At 38.9% G+C, this 16385-nt stretch overlaps 2 protein-coding genes and 1 pseudogene across 4 annotated transcripts; 2 read left to right on the top strand and 1 right to left on the bottom strand.

Moving 5' to 3' along the window:
• The first annotated feature begins 815 nt into the window (after positions 1-815).
• LOC121795402 (plant intracellular Ras-group-related LRR protein 6-like) lies at positions 816-2516 on the top strand. The gene is made up of 3 exons (XM_042193928.1): positions 816-1163; positions 1256-1425; positions 1610-2516. The coding sequence occupies exons 1-3, from the start codon at positions 969-971 to the stop codon at positions 2280-2282; spliced, it is 1038 nt and encodes a 345-aa protein (XP_042049862.1). The 5' UTR covers positions 816-968; the 3' UTR covers positions 2283-2516.
• A 2055-nt stretch (positions 2517-4571) lies between these two features.
• On the top strand, positions 4572-7229 carry LOC121795403 (oligosaccharyltransferase complex subunit ostc-B-like). 3 transcript variants are annotated; one of them, XM_042193931.1, is made up of 2 exons: positions 4572-5058; positions 6829-7229. In XM_042193931.1, exons 1-2 carry the CDS (start codon positions 4657-4659, stop codon positions 6838-6840), a joined length of 414 nt encoding a protein of 137 aa, XP_042049865.1. In that variant the 5' UTR covers positions 4572-4656; the 3' UTR covers positions 6841-7229. The 3 variants fall into 3 exon arrangements, with proteins under 3 accessions (XP_042049865.1, XP_042049863.1, XP_042049864.1); XM_042193929.1 differs by having other exon boundaries at positions 6797-7229; XM_042193930.1 differs by lacking the exon at positions 6829-7229 and adding an exon at positions 5750-6790.
• A 1884-nt stretch (positions 7230-9113) lies between these two features.
• Positions 9114-16071, bottom strand: LOC121796719 (annotated as a pseudogene).
• Between the last annotated feature and the right edge of the window lie 314 nt (positions 16072-16385).

Genomic DNA, 16385 nt, shown 5'->3' with positions numbered 1-16385 from the left:
AACATTTATTCACAAAAAATATTACTTTTATTCTCCTGAACTATAACTTATATTCATAAAATAATTATTTTTATTCATAAGAATAATAATTCCATTTACAAAATAATTGTGGTATCTTCAAAATCTGTAAGTTTTACTCACAAAACAATAATTTTATTGATCATAGTAATTCTCCATCCGTTTCACAAGAGTATGCACTTTTAGTTAAATATACTCCTTCCGTTCCTTAATAATTGTCCACTTTGATTCCGGCACGAGTTTTAAGATATGTAAATGAATGTAGGTTGAAAAAGCTGGTGGAATATGAGTCTCACTTTTAAATACTTTCTCTGTCCCAACTAAATTGAGTCGTATTCTTTTTTGGAATGTCTCAATTAAGTTGAGTCAATTCCTTTTTTGACAAAAAAACATCACATTACTCTTAGACCATGTTTGGTTGAAGGGAAAGTATAGTTAGCAAGGAAAATGATTCCTTGAAAAATGAATCCCGAGAATATGATTCCTAATAACTTTACTTTTCTGTGTTTGAAAAATATCAAGACATTAGCAAAATTTGAAGTAGTCGTATAATATAAAATAAAATGAATAACGTACTTAATTGAAAATGGGAAAAAGAGGTGGGGAAGTAGAGCGCAATTGGCGGGCAGCACAAGTAACGTCACGCGCATTATACGGATTTTGTAGCTTACCATTCTTATTGACCGTACGTACCATCTCTAAATTACGTAACTACTAATAATTCTCTCCACCTTCTTAATTCTTCTGTCTCTCTCTTTCTCTCAATATATACATACACACCCTCACTCCCTCTGTATATCTTGATCTTATTTTCTTGAGATTTCTCATAGATTGACAAGCTCATGAAGAGTCTTGTCATCCCAAATGAATGAGTAGTGTATTCATTTAATTTGGCCGAGAATTTGATCATACATATATATATTTAGAGAGATCTATCGAGGTGTGTGAAGATGATGTACGAGCATCAGCAAGTTGGGATTAGTGATAATAAGGGGAGGCAGATGAGATTAGAGGATTCCGATCAAGATTCCTCCACTAAGCTCGAGATCGTCGATTTGAGTGGTATGTCTTTGGATTCACTCCCTAATCCCCCTCTCAATTTGGCCACCATCTGCAAATTAGACCTCTCCAACAATAATCTCCAGGTATATTAATTTTCATATTGATTGTGTTGTGTATGAATAATACATGAAGGTGATGATTTGTTTAATAGTAGTAGTGATTATTTGATTGACAGAACATTCCAGAATCGTTGACAGCGCGGCTTCTAAACGTGATCGTGCTAGACCTGCACTCCAACCAGCTCAAATGCCTCCCGAACTCCATCGGATGTCTCTCCAAACTCAGGATCTTGAACGTTTCTGGCAATCTTCTTCAGCAGCTTCCTACAACCATCGACAACTGCAGGTATGTACCTCATTAATTACATATATATCTATCTCGAGTACTACTTATTAAGTACGTAATCATCATATGTTGTCCATTTCCTCTCCCTTTTCATGCTTATCATCTTCCCTGTGGGTCCAACTTATCATCCTATCTAACTAATTAACAACACCAACACATTTTGTATGTTAACTTGACTTGGCAGATCCCTTCAAGAGTTGAACGCCAACTTCAACAAGCTCCGGCAGCTCCCGGACAACATCGGTTTCGAGCTCGTAAACCTGAGAAAGCTATCGGTGAACTCAAACAAGCTGGTTTTCCTACCAAACTCGACCTCCCACCTGAGCAACCTCCGGGTGCTGGACGCTCGCCTCAACTGCCTCCGCTCGTTACCGGAGGACCTCGAGAACCTCGTAAACCTCCAGATTCTCAACGTGAGCCAGAACTTCCAGTACCTGGGCGGCCTCCCCTACTCGATCGGGCTCCTGATGTCGCTGGTGGAGCTCGATGTGAGCTACAACAAGATCACAGCCCTCCCGGACTCCATCGGGTGCCTCAAAAAGCTGCAGAAGCTGAGCGTGGAGGGGAACCCGCTGGTGTCGCCGCCGCAGGAGGTGATGGAGCAGGGGCTGCACGTGGTGAAGCAGTACCTCTGCGACAACATCAACGGGACGTCGCACAAGCAGTCGAACAAGAAGAATTCCTGGCTCGGGAAGCTGGCAAAGTGCGGGACCTTCAGCGGGAGCGTCAAGATTCCGGATAGGGAAGCCTACATAATTCCGAGTTATCGCCCCATCGACGGCCTAGCCTCGCCCAGATATATGGGGATGTTCTCACCAAAGCGCCTCTTCTCTCCCAAGTCCTACTTCTCCAGATGATTCTGTGTTTTCTAGCGTTTTAATTTGTCATTCATGCCTCATCAATTTTGTGTTCTGTCGTCGTGTTTTTTGTAAAATAGATGTGCATGTGCGTGTAATGTAAATTATTGCATGAGTTTGTACGTACTGGCCGCTGCTCCGTGCGCCGCCATGTTTCGGAGATTTTAGTATTTACTAGTATAAAAATCTCAATTTTTCCCAAGGTAGTACTATAACACGTTATTTGTATTCCACCGTTTTCATCAATGTCATAACGTTTAATCAAAAGGTAGCAAATTTTCGCATAACGTGACAGTATTTTTTTACAATTGCCATGAGGTCCAAATTTTGTCTACGTGACAGGATTTTATATGAAAAAGTTGAAAAATCGTGTATAGATTTACCAATATACACTAGTATTACAATTTAATTTTACCACGATAAATGGTATTTTTATCTTAAAAGTTCTAAAACTTGTGGAGTAGTTTGAAATAGAGATATTAAGAGTTAGCTCGCTACAATTACACATCGTTTAGCACTGCCACTGTATCCCCAAATCTTGACTTCTTTAATATTATTTCTTATACATTGACTGTATACATAATTTAGCCCAGAGGTAGAATACTCCTTAATTCAATGAAAGAATCTGAGTTCGAATCCCGACGGTGGCGTTTGCTTTCGATTTTTTGTTCTTTTTGTTTTTATGCTTTGCTATTTATAATTATTGCTCCATTTTGTTTTTTCTTCTCTTTTTTGTTTTTATGCTTTGCTATTTATAATTATTGCTCCATTTTATTTTTTCTTCTCTCTATTTTTTTTTATGCTTTGCTATTTATAATTATTGCTCCATTTTGTTTTTTCTACTCTCTATTTTATAGCTATACGTTTCTATCTATTCTGTAGTCATTATATTTTTATGTATGAATATATAATTCATTTATAATTATTGCTCCATTTTGTTTTTTCTTCTCTCTATTGTTTTTATGCTTTGCTATTTATAATTATTGCTCCATTTTGTTTTTTCTTCTCTCTATTTTATAGCTATACGTTTCTATCTATTCTGTAGTCATTATATTTTTATGTATGAATATATAATTCATTCACAATTAATATTGGTTTTATGTTTTTGTTCCTTTTATTTTTATGCTTTGCTATTTATAATTACTGCTCCATTTTATTTTTTCTTCTCTCTATTTCATAGCTATATGTTTCTATCTATTTTATAGTCATTATATTTTTATGTATGCATATATAATTCATTCACAATTAATATTGTTTTTTGCTATTTATAATTATTGCTCCATTTTGTTTTTTCTTCTCTCTATTTCATAGCTATATGTTTCTATCTATTTTGTAGTCATTATATTTTTATATATACATATATAATTCATTCACAATTAATATTGATATAAGATATTCACGAGTCACAACTAATATAACGAAAGAAAAATGATCGATCGAATTTTAATAATCTAAATCAATATAAAAGTCGTACCCCCGAAATAAAAATCATGGATCCGCCACTGTCGTTTAGTCAAGAGATCTCTTAACCGGTTCCACACAAAAAATCAAATAGGACAGGGAGCCATTTGAAATATATTTAACGTAATTTAATTTGTATTCCTAGTTGGTAGTCTAAATAAATTTAATGAGTAAATGAATTTAAATTTAAAGGCCGCGCTACATAATCTCTTCAACAGTAACTCTATGTTCTTATTTAGTTTCAATAGTTGCATAACCTTAGATTATCAAATGCTACTACTCCCTCGTTCCTAATAAATAGTACTAGTATGAACTTGTGATAGGTAGCGATACACTATTCCTTGTAAAGTGACACAGTGTGGTCATCTATTGTGGATCAGTGGGAATTCCTTGTCCAGATTGAGGATCAGTTGAATGCACTCTGATTTTAGATTATACTACTACTTACTTTTCTCCTAATTCATTCCTTTACTCTCCGTATTCATAATTAACTATGTACTACTATAATTTATTTACCAATAATTTTGTTTATTTCTTAAATATTAATTAAATTTATTTGTTGAGCTGGTTAAATATACTATTAAAAATTTAAATAAAAGAAAATTTATACCTAGTGTTAAAGATTAATTTAACAAAAATTATAATATTGGAAACTAATTTAATTGACTAATTGATCATTAAAATTAAAAAAAAATTCGTTATCTTTACACTAAAAATCAATTCACAATATTGTAATTTGTAAACCAAAAACTAGTCTAAAAACATAATGTTGAATTAAAACTGTAAAATAACCATTTATTCAGGAATAAAACTAGATTTAGCGAAGAAATAAAAATTCACAGAAGCACTAGAAAGAAACACTCCAAATCCCTCTCTCACTGAACTCCCCAAAATCCAGATCCACCCCCAAATCATGTCCAGCGCCGCTGCGCAGCTCGATCAATCGGGCTCAATCGACCCGATTTTCCACGCCGTTCGAGTCCTACCGTTCTCCTTCCTCCGCCCGCCGCGCCTCCGCTTGAAGCTGCCGTCTTTCAGCCTCCCCTCTGCCATGACGGTCTACGCTCTCATCCTCCTCACCTACTTCATGGTCGTCTCCGGATTCGTCTACGACGTCATCGTCGAGCCTCCCGGCATCGGATCCACGCAGGACCGCTTCACCGGGGCGGTCCGCCCGGTCGTATTCATGCCGGGCCGGGTCAACGGCCAGTACATCATCGAGGGGCTCTCGTCGGGCTTCATGTTCGTGCTCGGCGGCACCGGGATCGTGTTGCTGGATCTCGCTCTCGATAAGAATCGAGCTAAGAGTGTTAAGGTATCCTATTCCACCGCCGGGATCGCATTCATCGTCATTTCTTACGTTATGAGCATGTTGTTTATTCGCATTAAGATCCCCGCCTACCTTCGTTGATTAGGTTATTTTCTGGTTTCTGAGGATTTTCTTTTTCCTTTTTATTTTTGGTTGTAAAATCGGAACACGGCCAAAATTTCGGGAACTAGTTTCTCTCATGCTGTGCTACTGTTGTTCTAAGATATGTTATTATATGAATTAGGAGAAGGTGAGAAACTTTAGCATTTTGTTGGCAATATTGCACATTGTTTAGTTGGATTTTGATGTGGGGCTGCTGTCAATTTATAGGGGTTCTTACGAGATTAGATGAACTATTTGATAGGCTTCGAGTTAGGTTTTCAACTCTAATTGATTAATTAGTCTCGTGCTTTTCTTCTCACAAGATATTGGTGCTTTTCAGTGTAAAAATGACAATGAAAGAACTTATATAGACTAACCTGAATAGTTTGGATTAAATATGCTCTAAGTATAACCAGAATTTGGTGTTTATGCTATAAGACTGTTTTGGATTGTGGTTGTGTTGTGCCTTATAGTGTTGTTTCCAGGGTTCTAGGAGTGTAAACAGGAATAGAATTGTTTTTTTAAAGATTACATTGGTTATGATAGACATGATCAGAAGTTTGGTTGAAGACGAGTCTTCGAATATTTGACACAGGGGGTTCCTAATGCATCCTTAGTATGGCATTTATTCAGAATTCTGATAGAAGCTGTGGTGTGACGTGCTCAGTGTGTGCCAAGCATTTTGTGTAGTAAAGTTCTGTCTACCCTATTGTTTGTGGATAAAAGGAATCAATTCAAGCATCTATTAAAATTAGAGGTTTTTCTTATTAGAAAATTTTAACTCTTTCTTATGTTATTTCTGTTCTCGTTGGTAGATGTGTGGTATTTCTGTTTCTTAAGTAGCATGAACCTTTAACTTATCTATCTTCATATTGAGTAGCCATCTTCTTTGCGGTATATGAATTCAGTAAGCCCTTTGTCACCACATAACCGTATGCGGTGAGGTCTTTTGCTTTATTCTTCTTTCTTAGCATTATACACACCGCAAGTTGAACCAAGTTTTTGCATGTGATCGATTATTAACCTTAGAAAATAGTTAATTTAACCTATTTATGTGGAGTTATCAAATGTAGATGGGGTAAGGTTACTCTGCCTTTCTTTGTCTTTATCCTATCATGTTCTGATCTACCTTTTTTAGTTTTTGCAAAAATTGATACAGGATAAGTAGCCAAAATCAGTAAAATAATTCTTCGAAGAAACAGATTGTGGTTTACTTACTGTGGCTAGCTAAGAGCTTGTTTGTTTGGAAATATACTAAAACAATTAGATATATTGGATAAGCACCATGATTATTATAGTGCACAAGTGGAGATTGCAAATTATTAGCATTACGTAAGATTCAAGTGTCTGATCTATTTTGTGTATTTTGTTACTTTTGTATGTGAATTAAGATAATAAGATTAGAAGAGATTTGATGTTTACAACCCTGGAATTTTCCTGAAATCCCACCCCTGCGGTTGCCCTTGTTCTTTTGCTTCCCCCACGTTTATAGCTTGCAATGTGAGAGGATCTCCCTCCTCCACCCGCATTTACTGCCACCCCCTGTTCTTCAACTTGCGAAGCAGAGTGTTGCCCTGATTCCGATCATAGGTGTAACATATCGCTCTTATTTAAGGTTTTGACCATGGCTAACTCACAACAGTATTTTTGCCGTATATGTTTTCCTCATGGCAGCTCTTATCATGAAGTCATAATCAGTGATAAGCTTACCATCTCTGGGCAACAAATGGTCCTGCAACCATGTCTATTTGACAGAGTGTCTGCTTTTCAAGATCTCTTTGAACTCGACTCCTTACTATCTCAGGCACAGCCGATAATGAGCCCAAAGTTTACCAATCTGAATAGATAAAGCAAGAATTGTACTGGTGGAAATAAAGTGTTTAACTAGGTGTATTAGTAGCTGCTTCAGTTTGGTATCATATGGAGTATTACCTAGTATTGTCACATCTTCTATGTTTCCGCAGATGATTGACATGTGGCGATCCAAAGATGAAAAGTAAACTGTGTTAACTGATGGTGTTAAACAATGATATGGAAAGTTTTAATCCACAATGAAATTATTGGAAAGATGTCAATTTTGTCATGTCTTTCCAACTTCCATTAGAAGCTCTGAATCCATTGAAATGGATGACCATCGAACCTATGACTGTGGTTCCTATTGCTATATTTGGCATGGTAATACGAGCATATTTTCTTTAAGGTGAATGTGAAGCTTAGAATTGTGAGGGTCGGTCGAGGAACATCTGCGCATTTGATGTGGCTCTCGTTGCAGCTGGGAGATGGAAATTGTAGTACTAATACTCATATTATAGTCAGCCTTCTTCTTTCTTCCAACTGATACACAACTAATAAGTAAAATAAGAAGTGAAATAAGAGAGAAAAAAAATAGAAATGATGTTGTTTTTACTTTAAGAAACGCTTTTTATTTTTAATGGAGCAGTCCAAAAAATAAAACGTTTCACTTTTAATGGGCACATAAGTTATATAACTTACCAAACACCATAAATTTAAATTACAAAAGTATTAGCAATCAAGCCACGATGAGCTCCTTGTAATTAGTGTAGATTAAAACTTTGTATATTCATTAGTCATCATCTATAGACATAAGAGATGTTCAAATACTTAGTTAATGAAATACTCCTTCGTCCTATAAATTTTGTCACTTTTTTTCATTTCTGTCTATCACACAAAATTTGTCACACTTTACTTTTTAACATTTTTTGTAGTGAACCTCATATTTCACTAACTCATTCCAACTCATATTTTATTACTATCTCCGTATTTAAAAAAATAGAAACATTTGATACGGCACAAGTTTTAATGCACAATTGGTAAGTAAGAGAGGGGAAGAGAAAAATGGTAAAATAAGAGATGAAGATAAAAAGTAATTTAAGTAGTGTTAGTGGATTATGGGGTTCACTTCCTAAATTAGAAAGTTTTTATTTTAAAGAGACAGATCAAAATGGAAATAGTTTCTCTTTTTAAGAGACGGGGTAGTATAAAACTAATAAATAAAAGTAGGACCCAATATCCATTAACTTTTTTAACCCACTTTCCATTAGAGCATCTCCAAGGGGAGAGGTAAATAGAGAGGTAAAGTCATATAACTACCATATTTACCTTTTTTTCCATAAAAAATCATTCTCTAAGGGGAATGATATTTGAGAAGGTTTTATACATTTTCCCCATTTTGAAGATGTATATTTACCTCTCCATCAATGGAGAGGTAAAAGCTTATAACTATCATATTTGTCTTCTTTTCATGAAAAATCATTCTCCAAGTGAAAGGTATTTGAGAAGTTAATACCTATTTCATTTACCTCTCCTTATTGGAGATGCTCTCACATTTCTTAAAATTCGTGCCTAATTAAAGTGTGACAAAATTTAAGGGATGGAGGGAGTACTTCTAATAATTACTCTTACAATGTATAAGTTGTGGCCCGTCAACATTGGTATTGAGCCGTTATTAGTTCGCCGGGAACTCAACTACCGGTGAAGCTAGAGAAGTAACCTTAAGAATTGGGCCCTTAAAATGTTATTCTTTTGACTGAAGAAGTGACGAGAAATTAGAAAACAGGGGTTTCCCTCATTTATGAGCTGTATTCCAAAAACTGCATTTTGTTGTAGATTTGAAGATAGAGTCTTTGATTTTTATCCGTGGTATAATTAAGTGGTCGGCGCAGTGCGCGTTGGTCATCTACAAAATTGAACTCAACAGTAGTACTCCGTCTTTAGATAAACATCTAATATTGAGCATAATTTTACTTATACCAGCCAAATTAGTTTTACTGGACAATTTTAAGCTCCTCAAAATCTGCGGCTATTCAGGAGAGCCAAAAATCTAAACAACAAGAAGCCTTCCTCCTTAGTTGCTTAGCTTCTCTTTTCCATTGATCTACAATTCAAAGGGGATATGTGTATATACAAAAAGAAACAAAACATGCTCTGCGCGCTGATTGTTAATCTGTGATTCCGTCCATCTCCGACTCCTCCGGGATTTCAGTTTCCTTTAGCCAACCATACCCACCTTCTCTAATTTCTTCACTCTCTGCAGGTAATACAAGAAAATAGAGTGTCAATGCCTGTAATCAACAACAACTTGAACATGTGATGCTTTTTAACTTCAATAGTATATACATACTGTAATGAAAATCTAACTAGGACTAAAAGGGCATACATTCCAATTCCTAATCCTCAACATTATCCTTAGTCTCCATACCTTCTAGTCATTGAGCTTTACTGCCATAATTTTCTATTGAACTATGCTTCTGAATTTATTGAGTGGCATCCAAAAACTACTATACTAAACTACTTCATCCGTCCCACTAAAAGTGATGCGTTGCCCTTTTTTTTTAAATTCGAAGGAGGAAATTACAAATAAACTCCTATAGAAAGGAGGAAATTACAACTCTATTTCCTTGGCACCTCATACAATAATGTCTAAGCTCCTTGCCGCTAGAACAAAGACTCTGGACCCGTTTTCCTTTTTGGGTTGTCCCACTAAAAGCGACACATTTCCTAATATGAAAAACTACAGCTCTATTTTTTCTTTCTCCTGCTTTATTCACTCTCCAGTTAATTCACGATAAAACACTATATAAAATCTCATACTGATAATCAAATGATTCATATTTAGTGGGACGAAGGTATTAGATAAGATGACATATTTCTCCCCGATAAACCTACAATTATCACTCATTTGCCAACATAAGCATGCTTGTTATCTCATTCACATCATAAAATAAGAAGTGTCAAGAAGTTAAATTTAGATCAAAGTGTATACAATGGAGTATAAAAAGGGGGAAAAACAGAGAGCAGCGACAAGATGATACCATAACTGAAAATTTAAAGTATCTAACCCAGAAAAGCATGAACTTCTTGGTAATGTGTGCAATCACGACCATCATCTTTAGAATATGGAGGTCCGATTACATCAAGTACGGCACATTGCAGTAAATTCATGGATATTTCCTCCTGAAGTTGGATATAATACAGAACTGTCGCATGGGGGTGTGAACGTTGTGTTGCCTTTTAGCTTTGCCAATCGCACAGAACTTCCATCTACATCTAGAACTACAAAACACACACATACACATATATTAGTAAATCAATTGGAAGAGAACGAAATCGGGTAAAAGGGTTTATTTCATTCACTGACATTTGATTTACATGTGTACATAGTTTATATAACATTAGGAGTATCCACATAAGGAAAACCTAATTAACATAATTACATGATTTGATATCTTCTATGTATGGTATAGAATAAATCAATTCCTCTGATTGTGATCTTCCGTGATTTCTTCTAACACTTCCCCTCAAGTTAAGTAACGGGATTACCCATACGTAACTTGCACAGTACTTCTCGAAAGGACTTCGAGTTTACAGCCTTCGTCAAGATGTCAACTAGTTGATCTTCGGATTTCACAAATGGTATCTCCACAACTTTTGCTTCAATATTTTCCTTAATGAAATGTCGGTCTACCTCCACATGCTTAGTTCGATCATGTTGTACTGGGTTCTCCGAGATGCTGATTGCCGCCTTATTATCACAAAAGAGTCGGCACGATTGTGGCGAGCGGAGATCTAGTTCTGTCATCAGTCTTCTCAGCCATAGTATTTCTGTCAGTCCACTTCGGATTCCTCGAAATTCCGCCTCAGCACTAGATAGTGCCACCACTTTTTGTTTCTTGCTCCTCCATGTAACAAGGTTTCCTCCAACAAAGGTGAAGTATCCGGCAGTCGATTTCCGATCAACTGGATTTCCTGCCCAGTCAGCATCTGTGTAACCATGTATCTCCATATGGCCATGTTTCTCAAATAGTAGCCCATGTTCTGCTGTCCCCTTCAGATACCGAACAATTCTTAGGACAGTTTCCCAATGTTCTTCTTGAGGCATGTGCATGAACTGACTCACTACCCCTACGGCATAGGCAATGTCGGGTCTCGTGTGAGATAGATAGATCAATTTCCCTACCAGTCGTTGATATCTCCCCCTGTCTGCCAACTTTCCTCCCTTGAGGATTTGAAGTCCATGATTTTGCACCATTGGAGTCTCTGCAGGTTTGCAATCCAGCATCCCTACTTCTGCCAAAAGATCAAGTATATACTTCTTCTGATTGATGAAGATTCCCTTCTTAGACCTCAAGACTTCAATCCCTAGAAAGTACTTGAGATGCCCCAAATCCTTCATCTCGAATTCTCTGAAAAGATTCTTCCTTAGCTCAGCTATCTCTTCTTCATCATCTCCGGTGATAATCATGTCGTCTACATAGATGATCAAACAAGTTATCTTTCCATCCTTTTTCTTGAGGAACAAGGTATGATCTGAGTTGCTCTGCCTGTACTCATACTTCTTCATTACTTCAGTGAATCTCCCAAACCAAGCTCTCGGAGATTGCTTCAAACCATACAATGTTCTTTTCAGTTGACAGACTTCTCCATCCTGAAACCCATCCGTGAACCCAGGTGGAGGTTCCATATATACTGGCTTCGGCAGCTCCCCGTGTAAAAAGGCATTAGTTACGTCGAACTGATGCAGCGGCCATTCCTTGTTGGCTGCAATGGAAAACATGACCCTCACAGTGTTTATCTTCGCCATCGGAGAGAAAGTTTCGGCGTAGTCTACGCCGTACGTCTGAGTGTATCCTTTCGCCACAAGTCTGCTTTGTAGCGATCTATAGTGCCGTCTGGTCTCCGTTTGATAGTGAAGACCCATCTACATCCCACAGTCTTCGCACCATCTGGTAACTTGCTTTTCACCCATGTATTATTTTTCAACAAGGCCTTCATTTCGGTAAGCATCGCTTCTTTCCAATGCTTGTGCCTCATCGCTTCCTCAGCTGTCTGTGGTATTTCCTCATCTTCATACAGTGCCGCTTCAAAGGCTCGGGCCATCTTGGTCAGGTTTCCTTGCACAAAGTTTGACACCCCGTACCTGCTTCTCTTTCCAATCTTCTCAGGTGAGTACTGTTTTGGTGGCACTCCCCGAGTCGTCCTGTGTGGAAGTCTATATTGTCCAGTGTCACTGTCAATGGTGTTGTCTTCTTCTGTGCCAACAAGATTAGTGGAAACTGAATTCTCACCAGAGATTGAGTCTAGAGTTACCTCAGATATCGTCGGAGGGAGATCAGCGGGCGATGGGTGAGATGACTCAGGTGGAGATGAGACGTGCTCGGCGGTAGTGACGTCCACTGACTCGGTTGGTTCCTCAATAGAGGGACTTGGAAATGGCACAACCCAACTTAGATAGTCCGCAGAACTACCTAAATCACTCTCCCCCTGACTATTAAGGTGGATGAGTTAAAAGAACTCGGTTTCCAAAAAATTGCAGTTCATGGTAGTGATGATCTTTTTAGTGGTCGGGTCATAGCAACGGTATCCTTTCTGGTTTTGCCCATACCCCACGAAAACACACTTGGTTGCACATGGAGATAGTTTGGATCGTTCATGTTTTGGAATGTGGACGTATACTGTACATCCAAAGACTTTGGGTGAGAGGTTTAGGTGATCAGGTACTTTGGCCATTTTGGAGAGGGTATCGAGATGGGTCTTTTTGTTCAGGATTTTTGTGGGTAATCTATTCATGAGGTAGACAGAGGTAGCAACAACTTCAGGCCAAAAATGCTTGGGTACTTTCGATTCAATCATAAGGGCACAGGTCATTTCTAGGATTGTCCTATTTTTCCATTCAGCTACCCCATTTTGTTCGGGCGTGTAGGCACAAGAGGTTTGGTGGATTAAGCCCTTTTCCCTAAAGAAATCGGTCATAGTAGTGTTCACAAATTCCCTCCCATTATCGGATCTGAGTGTTTTGATTGTTGTGAGGAATTGTGTTTGGATCAATTTAAAGAAATGGATAAACCTATCGACTACTTCAGATTTATGTTTCAAGAAATATATCCATGTCATTCGTGTGCAATCATCAACAAAAATCACGAAGTAACGAAAGCCATTCCCCCCAATAATAGGTGCAGGTCCCCACACATCAGCATGTACTAAAGAAAATATGAAATTCATACGGGTGTTTGTAAGTTTAAAGGACTGTCTGTGGCTCTTAGCCAAAACACAAGTTTCACAACAAAAATCAGAAGGAATAGAAAGTTTTGGAAAAAGTAACTTAAAGTAACCAGGAGAGGGGTGTCCTAGTCTTCGGTGCCATAGCCAAGTCTCTTGTCTCGTGGATCCGTGAGCCAGCATTGCACTACCAGTTTGAGCTATCTCGTCCACGTAGTAGAGTCCTTGGTTCTCAGTGCCACGCCCAATAATCCTCCTCGTCTGAATATCCTGTAAAATGCAGAAATTGGGTTGCATCAGAAGTGTACAGTTCAATTCTCTCGTAACATGGCTAATAGACAACAATCTCTGTGATAATGTCGGGACATATAAGCAATTCGACAGTTTTAGAGTGGGGGATATTTCTACGGTCCCCGACCCTTCTACTGGGATCAAATCTCCACTTGCAGTCCTAATATATGATTTCGTAATTCCACCCAGGCTGTTAAAATCAGTTTTAAAATGGGTCATAGTATCAGTAGCCCCACAGTAAAAAATCCATCCCCTATTAGTACTCTCAACCCCGTTTTGGACTTGAAATGCAGCGGAAAAAATTTCTAGTGGTGCAAAGGGGTTTCTTGACTCAAATATACCTTTCCTAGGGGTCAATTTACAGTTTTTACGAGTCTGGGGCTTAGATTCTAATTTATGGAAATCTGGGGGTCGAATATTCATAACATGGGGTGTAATTTGGGAATTAGGTAAATTTGGGGACTCAATTGAAAAAAGTGAATTAGGGCTTGGTTGAAAACCAAGCCCTATACCTCTTGCGCCGTCCACCCCGATTTCAGAGGGTTCTCCCGTCTGGGCTCCTCCGGTCACCATCTCCGTTCGCTCGGCCATGTTCCCGGCACCTCGCACGCTGCCCCCACCGGGATTCCGTGCCCCGCTGGTTGGCCCTCTGTTTCCGGTCGCGTTCTGACGCGGCTGCGGTTGTCCTGCTCCGTCCGCGACGGCGAGCTTCGCCATCGCCTCTCTCGCCTTCTGTCTTTCGTCCCACCACTCAGGGTAGCCTATCCTCTGGAAGCATGTTTCCCGAGAGTGTTTTTGTTTCCCGCAGTGGGAACACCACAATTTGGATGTGTCGGGGCGATTTCCTGGTCGGTTGGTAGCGTTGGGGCACTGAGATGGTCCGCCCCGGTGCGGCGGGCGACTGTTCTGGGCGGCGAGACCCAACCCGATTTCCCCAAGTGATGAGTTCCCGGTATTATCGCCGGTGGTGTCTACGGTTGGCAGAGGCGATGCCGGTGGCATGATTTGACGTCGAGCCGCCTCCGTCTTTACCCACCCGTAGGCTGATTCAACTGATGGGTAGGGATCCTCCTTGAGGATGTCCCGTTTAATAGAGTCATACTCTCGATTGAGTCCGGTCAGAAACTTAATCAATCTCTTTTCATTCGAATGTGTTCGGTATTGATTAACTCATTTGTCGCAGCACGTAATGGGCTGTTTTTGGCAGCGGTCGATGTTGATCCATAGCCCTTGGATCCGTCGGTAGTATGTTTCCAAGTCGAGGTTCCCTGTTTTAACTCGATTGCCTTTTCCTCCAGGTCGTAAATCAAGTACTTGTCCGCCTTGTTCTCGAATGTTACCGCGAGACTCTCCCAGAGCGCCTTTGCTGTCTGGTGATGAGCGAAATCAGCGATGATTTCGTTCTCAATGTTGTCGACGATCCAGGAAAACACCACAAGATCATCCTCTTCCCAATCGTCGTATCCTTTGCTTCCCGGTGCAGGGGGTTCGTTTTTTATATGAGAGTAGGCTCCTCGGCCTCCGATCTTGACTTTCATAAGTCTCGACCATAGTGGGTAATTCTTTCTGTTGAGTTTGAATGCCACGACGACATTCTTGCTGTCTTTCAATTTTGTTGGCCGTTCTGTATCGTTTTTGTTTTCTTCTGCCATGGTTGCTACTGATCTTGGTCGGTTGGTTTTGATAGGAATTGGTTTTCTGACTTGATCTATGTCATTTGGTCGGGATTGGTATTTTGGGCGATGATGAATTTTTTCTGAGCCCTAATCAGATTCGAAAACCTGCTCTTGATGCCATATTAGAAGAGATCGAAATCGGGTAAAAGGGTTTATTTCATTCACTGACATTTGATTTACATGTGTACATAGTTTATATAACATTAGGAGTATCCACATAAGGAAAACCTAATTAACATAATTACATGATTTGATATCTTTTATGTATGGTATAGAATAAATCAATTCCTCTGATGGTGATCTTCCGTGATTTCTTCTAACAAAGTGCATTGATCTTAATTCTTATGTTTCTTCAATCGGTAGCAGAGCCACTTACATGTAGTAGGTGATATCGAGCAATCAGAAGTGAGGGGATCAACCCAATCACACGCTTTAATGTGCATTGTCCCCAAGAGGAGCTTGTTGAAAACAGTCATTTCAGGGTGGTTGTGAAGAGGTATGACTGCAGTTTCCGGGAGGAAGCAAAAGGTAAAATTGGAGCTCTTAAATATGTAAGTACATTCTTGATTTGAGGTTGATAAATTAAGCATATGCACACACAATTAATAAAAGAGGTGTAAAATGATCTTATGCCAATAGTCACTCTGTTGCAACACTCAAAGAGCTGCTGCAGAGTTCCCGAAACCAGCGGCACATTTTCAATTGAATTGTAACCCTCCTCCGACATCTCCTCTTCTTTTAATCGCCTTATCAACATGGTGCTCAGATTCATCCGATCTTCTGGCAAAACCCGCCGCTTTAACTCCCATCAAATTCAAATCAACTGAAAAAATCGTAATTGGCAAATCTGGGAGAGGATAGAGGGGAATAAATAGTGCGGGAGGATAACGGTGGATGGAGTTGAAAAGAGTGCGGAAAAACCAGGGGCCATAGGCGGTAAAGTGGAAGAGGAGATGTTTGATTTGATTGGAAGCAGTTTATATATCTACAAAAGGAAACATTTCCCGCCCCAAGATTGCATATAAAACTACCAAGATTAGTAGTCCCATTAAATTCCACACAGGTGTCAGTCATGTCATGTGCAACTGGGATTTCCATTTCACTTTACCCTTTCTTATTTAATTACCTAAATTCCTAAACTGGTTGCTTTAAGAGCATCCACAGTGGCTTTCGCCCAACAATAACCCAGCCATAGTCCAACTACAAACTCCTCATGTCATATCATCAGCACTAAAAATCCTTATATCA

Source organism: Salvia splendens, chromosome 3 (assembly GCF_004379255.2).
Source record: "Salvia splendens isolate huo1 chromosome 3, SspV2, whole genome shotgun sequence".
Taxonomy (NCBI): Eukaryota; Viridiplantae; Streptophyta; class Magnoliopsida; order Lamiales; family Lamiaceae; genus Salvia; species Salvia splendens.
Note: the sequence above shows the minus strand (reverse complement) of the source record. Positions and strands in the feature narration are given on the sequence as shown.